Genomic DNA, 7,556 nt, shown 5'->3' with positions numbered 1-7,556 from the left:
GTGTGTGTGTGTGTGTGTGTGTGTGTGTGTGTGTTTTTGTATTAAAGTGAAATTAAATGTTGACACTTTTGGAAATGTTACCAGGATGCACTCATACTGTGGGTAGTGAACTGAAGAAACAGTGTCCTGTTTAAAGGGAAATGTACTGTATTTATGGAGCTTCTTTTATATACATAGATTCACTTAATTTTTAGTTGAATTTAATTTTTTTCACATTTTTTAAGGTTTACAGCTTTTCTCTGCAGCAGAATTTTTTTTATCTTTTCTGAGAAAACTAAGGCTACGTTCACACTACAGACAAATGTGACCCTTTACAAAAAATCTGTTGTACTAAATCAGACAAATATCTGATGTTTTTCAAAGCGGCTGCAGTCTGAACGCTCAGACTTCAGTGAAGTGGGGTGAGCAGATCGATCCACTAACGTCGAGTCATGCTGTTTAAATCTTGTAGCTACACTCTTCTTCAGCCACAGAACAGTTGCTTCATCGTTGTTCTTTTAATTTTCCATGTCCTGGATGGCTGAGAATCCACAGAAATATATAACATTCAACGTCTGCCGCAGACCTTATCAAACTAAAGTTACTCAGTTGATACGTTACTTTCAGCTCGCTGCTTTGTTCCAGAAATAAATGCTGGACCGGAGCATCCCGTCAGAGGCAGATTAAAATGTAAACACTGAACTAAACAAACATGTCAGATAGTTATTCGGCTCTGATTCCACAACAGCTTCAGAATTGACAAGCTAACACGTAGCATCCATGTTTAGCTAATTTTGTAAACGCCATACTGATTGTGACTGATGTCGTCTTCTACACATGTGGGTCGCATCAGTGCTAAGTCGAGTTCATACCGGAGTCAGATGGAAGTCACATGTCTGTTAGCAATATATTTCGTAAGTCATTGCACAGAGTTTATTAAAACTTTCAGAAAATAACCAATAGATGAACCGTTCCAACTGATTAACTTTTGGAGCAAAGCCAGTTCAAGATGGCCACTGCAAGTTCAGTTAATTTCACAAATGTTGAACTAAAATTTGCTGTGTTAGTAGCTGATTCTCATTTACACCCACTTCACAAAATCTTTGCCCAAAACTTTTGCATTAACTGATTGATTTCTCATTAAACACAGATTTGAATGAAACTCTCAGCAAGTAATCACTGGATGTACAACTGATTAGCTTGTGGAGTCAGTTTAATTTAGTATTGTTGCCGCAACCAGACGTTAGAAAAAAYAACTCAGTCAGTTTTGCAGATATTGAGCTAATATTTGATGTGGAAGCTGAGAGTCATTCCCGAAACAGAAACCGTTGGATCAGGATGTCTTTGTTTGTCACTATTAACAGGTTTTGCAGGAGAGGATTTTGTCCTTGAGAAAGACTATAACAAGCAGAGAAACTCAAACACACAGTAAGGCAAAGAAAACTTCACGTGTGCAAATCGTACAGACATAAACTGAGAGAGACACATTTTAGAAGAAACTTTAAGGGAGAYAATGTGTACCGAGACATTTATAAGGTTATGTAAGCCTCACGTCCTTTTATTGGAATTTGAAAGATGATAAATGTGAACTTAATTATTTTTTACTTAATAATTTTATGACTTATTGCTCTTTTGTGAACTTAAGTTCAATTTGAAGTTGAATTATCTTTAAAGTCTGTAACAGTAAATAATTAATAGTCCATTAGTTAGCTCCTGACTGATTTCAAAATGACCAAGCATTTAAATAAACAATATCAGGCAAAAAAAGCAGCCAGTTCTTCCTGATATTTCCTCTTGGCAGGCTCTAAAATCATTCAGTGTATTTAACAGCTTTGTTGCTAAAATACAGAATAATAAATGACGGCCATTATCATGCTCGCCTCTTCTCTCTTTTTTGGATGTGGAGCAAGTGGAGGAGATAAAATTGTAATTTGGTTTGATTTTTAAGACGAGCCTCTCTTTCACACCACGATAGTTAGCTGAAGAGTTGTTTCGGCTTGTTAGCATTAGCACAAATGAAACTGCTGCTCTTAATTTAAAGAGAAGCATAAATTGTTAAGTTTTGTTATGAAAATAAATCAATATTTTAATACAAACGCATGAAATTTAATATCAGCTTTAACTGGTTGAAGCTGGCTTTCATTGTGCCACTTATCGTCCTGTGTGTCCAAAACTTTAAAATGCACAAATTAAAGGTTTTGTACACTCTGTGCCCTTTCTAGACTTTGACTCTTCAATGTTTATTACATTGTTGAAAACTGACTTAGTTCAGCTCAGTTGCACCCCCCACGGCTGTTTCTAAACTGCACTGTATTTTGCTGTTATTGCCTTTGTACATTATTTTATTATTTTTATTTTATTATTACTACTGCTGTTGTTACTGTTATTTATTGTATATTGTTTTTAACACTTTACAACTTTTTGTGTGAACCTATAATTCTGCTGCTGCTGTTACACCTGAATTTCCCCTCTGTGGGTCAATAAAGGATGCTTCTATTCTATTCTATTCTATTCTATTCTATTCTATTCTATTCTCAAAATGTGTTAAAAATACTGTTTTGTATTTTTATTTATTTGAAGTTGTTATTTTTGATGGCTCAAGGGCCCTATCTGGCCCCTGGGCCCTTACTTAGCCCATGTGTGGCCTTTAATCTCTGATATTTTCTTTATTTGTTTGTTTGTTTGTTTGTTTCTGTCCAGGACCCGAGGGCAAAGCATAAATTTAAGATTCACACGTATTCTAGTCCAACTTTCTGTGACCACTGTGGTTCTCTACTCTACGGCCTCATACACCAGGGCATGAGATGTGACCGTATGTGTTTTGCTTTGCGCGCGCACGCACGCACACACACACACACACAAGCACTCATGTCTGATCATGTTTACAGATATATTTGTAATACCACTGGCTTCACTGCATTTGTGTGTCTCCAGACTGTATGATGAACATCCACAAGCGCTGCGTGCCCAACGTGCCGAACCTGTGTGGAACGGACCACACCGAGAGGAGAGGTCGCATCGAAATCAGCGCTGATGTCAAGACTAATGTTCTCACCGTTACCAGTGAGTCTACAGCAGGAACACACACTACACCTGTACAAAAACATCAGCTCAGTAAGAACAAATAAAATTAAAAACCTGTTGTTTGTCTCCCTCTGYTGTTAGACAKGAGGAAGTGCAGGATGGATCTTGARTTTAAATTYAGAAATTATTTAGTTCATATTTTTCACAACGCTTGTTTCTAAATGCACAGGTTTGTGTCTGGTTGTAACAGTGTTGTAAAAAAAATCTTGTCTGTCCAAAATCTCAGTTTTCAGTTTCTGCTTCTGTATTGCACCATCCTTTTACAGTGATGTTAACCACACATCATGAGGACATGTCTCATAAATATAAAGCAAGATTTATTTAAATGACTTGCTTCGAACTTCTTTGCTTTAATAATAAGTAACAAAAATATTATTTTGCATGTGATAAGAACAACTGTATCCAAAAAAAAAGGTCTTTTATAATTTAGAAAAAAAGAGTCTAAACAGATTAACAGGTGCTTTAGATAATTGTACAATGATTATATATAAAAAGGTCACTTTTTTACAGGGCTTTTCAACTAGTGGTCCACGGGCCAGTGACTTCTGTCCAGGCCCCCAATGAGCCCACTCCCCTCCAAAAAAAAAAAAAAAATAATAATAATAATAATAATAATAATAATAAATTGAAAATTTAAAAAAAATAATTTATGACTTAATGCAACAAAACAAAGAAATTTAAAAGGTAAATGATAATAATACTTGATATTTTACATAACAAGTACATAATACTTGTTATTTWACATGCAGTGTCTCAACTACCATTATCAGGCAAACTCCATCTTGGTTGTCTGGCCTCTGAGCTGCTGGCTTTGAGTAACTGTGGCCCCCTCAGCATTTTAGTTGAAAACTATGATCTAGGATGTCTTGAACATCTGCTCATTATGAGCAGTGGGAGATCATGTTATTGCTCATGTTTGCAGGTGTGTCAGCAAGAGTGTCTGTGTGTTAGCAAACCGATTTACGATCTAGTAAATGTATTTTAATGAACTATATTATTATTAAATCAGGAGATGATTTACAACTGATAACTTTTGGAGTTAACCCAACTTTTCATGGTCCACGATTCTTTAAACTTATCAAACATTTAAATAACTGTCATTTTTGCAGATATTCAGTTACATTTTGGTGTGGTAGTAGCTGAGACTCATCTCTGTCTTACATTCTGGCCTCACCTTTTTTTCTAAATMAATTTAATGAATGAATAATTATTTGCAAAAATGTGTTTAACATTGAAATAAAAAAGCAGAACCATATGCAATGTCTCATTGTACCTGGAGGTGGCAGCAGAGGTCAACATTACATCATYTAAACTGAGAGCCAATTCTCACTTAAATGGGATTAAAATCAGACTAAAAGAAGATTGATAAACCTTATTTTATAYTGTTGAAGTACAAGTAAAATAACTTGTAAACCCAAATCATTTAATGAAAATATCTCAAGCAGTGCCTTATTGTACATATCATACTGTACATATCACCTGTTAAATGTGGTCACATGTTTCTCAAATATCACCTCTGCACTAACTCGTCAATTTCATAAAAAAAAWYMMYWMYWAAAMMWKKTTTTGCCTTTTTAACCATAAAACCCTCAACAGATTCCAACTAGATGAATGCATGTAGGTTTTTGTCCCTGTGTTCAGTCTGTTCCTGGTTCCCACGCTCACAGACAAATCATTAGCTGCTCGTTTCTGTGGGAAACGATAAGGCAGCACACTTATCACACTCAGAGCCAAGTCAGCGGTAAAATCGAAACCTCTGTCAGAGCTAGGCTGCAGAACAGAGTAACGAACTAAGTCATATTTCATTTCTTAGAAAATTCACCAGGATTCATTTTTAATAAGCTAAACTAACTCTGAATCATTATTTTGATGCAACAGCATTAAACATTATGTCTTAGTGTAGAATATCTAATGAACCAATTAAACATCCAGTTAGTAATTTATGGATATTTTTATAAAACTCATCAACTTTTAGAATCAACCTAATTCAAGATGGCCGTCACAACCAGATGATCTTACAAAGCACATAAATTGCAATAAATGAGTCAGTTTTACAGATTTTATGCTAAGATTTGTTGTAGCAGTCGCTGAGAGACACTTAACAGAAATTCTGTTACACATTTTGTGACATATTTGCACAAATCTCTGCTAATATCTATTAGAGTTAAAGCTGTTTGTTAGCAAAATATCTCATGAGCCATTGGATGAATTTAATGAAACTCTGAAAATATTCATTGCATGCTCACAACTGATTACATTTTTGGATTGATTTCATACACTAAAAAAAAACTGATGTGTTGGATTTACTTAACCAAGTTATGTCGACCAATTTACTCCAAGTGACTTTCATGTTTTCTTTAAAAATAAATGTGAAAGTTGCTTTACGTTAATTGTTGACATTACTTGGTTAAGTAAATCCAACGATCTGTTTTTTGTGTGTAAAATACAATTTTGCCCAACCCCATCTTTAACACATCCTCAAAGAGTTAATGCATCTTGAGAGATCTTGCGTGACATCATGCAAAATATCATTTACAAGGTGTTGGGCAATATGCACTCCTTCAAGAATCGTTGCATCTTTACTTAATTTAATATGAAATTATAATCTGCTCACTGGTTATCTGTTTATGCCAGTTAATGGTCAGTTTGTGGAGCCTCACAGTGGAAAACCATTCAAGTGTCAGACTATCCAGATGCTAGGGAAATGGACATTCGTAGACGTTTCTGTTAATATACAGATGTTTCCCAGCAAAGGCCTGGCAGCACACGTACACAGGAACTCAGACAGAACAAAATCTAAAACCTGATGAGGCGGTTTCACAAAGGGGACAAAGTGGATGGTCAACGCCCAGCTTGCTGTAATCCGTTCTCCTGGCCCTGCAGCTGCACCTCACCCAGCTCCACACGGACTCGTTGTTTCACAGCCAGCGAGCATTCGTCTCACATGCTCTGACAGGAACTGAAGTTTCATGCGTCTGAACGCACACGCAAAACATCAGTGGATCCACTCGCATTCACTCGCTACTATTTTCTCCCAGTGTCCTCTGAGACTATTTGGCATATTCCCCTCTTTACGGCTCCCCTCAGTCAGTATTTGATGGTCACTTTAACAGACATCATCTAATATTTATTGAGCTGCTCTGCTGAGAGTTGAATGCTGGTTCTGTGCTGTGCTTAACCTATCAGAGGTTGGTGTAGAATAAAGCTTTGATGGCAGTCTTGGGGATTTTTTTTCCACACTGGGCAAGCTCTTCCTTTAGTCCTGCTTATCCAATATACATATTGTTTATAACACAATATAGCTTTAGGGAAACAGTATTGAAAGCTAGGGCTATGTTTTATCAGGACTATTTTGCAGGTTGTTTTCCTGTCAGCAGCAAAAATAAATACCAAATTTTGCTACTGATTTGGGTCATTCTTCTTAAAGCAGAACATATATCTTAGCTGGAAACTGCTTCTTCTATGAAACTGACATTTTATTAATCTCGGCTAACACAAGTAGGCTTCCAGGCTCTTCTTGTTGCTCACAGTTTGCATTTTCACCTCCCACAGAACAACATATTTTCTTCTCCTGCAGTGAGTAGGTTTGTAAAGAATAACCCTTTATATCAGCCCGTTGTGGGAGAAATACTGCACAGTGTTAGGACATGCAATTGCAATATTGCTTGATAACATCGGTAGAAACAAACCCACATTTTCCTCCCTCCTCCTTTTTACATCTGATACCATCATCTAAATCAGGTGACCATTAAGAGTCCGTCTGTTTGGCAACATATACTGTCATATATATTTATATGCACATTAAAGTGATAGCTTCTATAGCACTTTTGATAGCATTTTGTTATCACTTGTGTTAGTTTATTGCACAYGCCTTAAACTGTCCAAGGCCAACTAGTATTATTGAACATAAGGTTAGATGTGTTGTTTTTGTCAAATATGTGCACAAAGAAGGAGTGGGGGGGCTTAATCCTGGATCTAGCTTATAAAATCAGTAACTATTAGCAAAGCTGATACCAGGGCCCCGTTTCARAAAGCAGGCTTAACAAACCCTGGATTAATGCAGCTACTCTGAATCAACTTACCCCGCTCTGTGATACTCAGGATTTTCAGTTTCAGAACAGGTGATATCAGCTGGATAACTTAACCCTGAGTCAAGTTACCCCTGAGTTAAGTTGGAGCACGAAGCCCTCATCAATGGAAGTCAGATAACACGATTCACCATGGCTACGGGAGAAAATAATAAGACTGGAAGTCTATTTCTCAGTGCTGGAACTAGAAATATTAATGAAACATATATTAAAATAAATAAATAAAAAAAGAAATACTGTTGCTTCTGCAAGAGAGAGAGTTAGTGTGGCAGAGAATTGCTGATCAAGGCAATGATTATGATTTTACATGAATCTAAATTTGTTCTTTATATTTATATTTACTTTTATTCTTTATTCAAGTGGATAAAGGTGAGTGTGTGTGCATTATGTGTGTGTGTGTGTGTG

At 36.3% G+C, this 7,556-nt stretch overlaps 1 protein-coding gene across 1 annotated transcript in view; it reads left to right on the top strand.

The window, feature by feature from the left end:
• The window catches only part of LOC106516520 (protein kinase C beta type), a gene marked incomplete at its 5' end in the record, with an annotated part of 140,900 nt that overhangs the window by 68,243 nt on the left and 65,101 nt on the right, over positions 1 to 7,556 (top strand). Inside the window, 2 exon segments of the mRNA XM_014006922.1 lie at positions 2,680 to 2,791; positions 2,914 to 3,042. Of these exon segments, the coding sequence (XP_013862376.1) occupies positions 2,680 to 2,791; positions 2,914 to 3,042 (241 nt within the window).

Source organism: Austrofundulus limnaeus, unplaced genomic scaffold (assembly GCF_001266775.1).
Source record: "Austrofundulus limnaeus strain Quisiro unplaced genomic scaffold, Austrofundulus_limnaeus-1.0 Scaffold38, whole genome shotgun sequence".
In the NCBI taxonomy this organism is placed as follows: Eukaryota; Metazoa; Chordata; class Actinopteri; order Cyprinodontiformes; family Rivulidae; genus Austrofundulus; species Austrofundulus limnaeus.
This window is presented reverse-complemented; position numbering and strand designations above follow the sequence as displayed.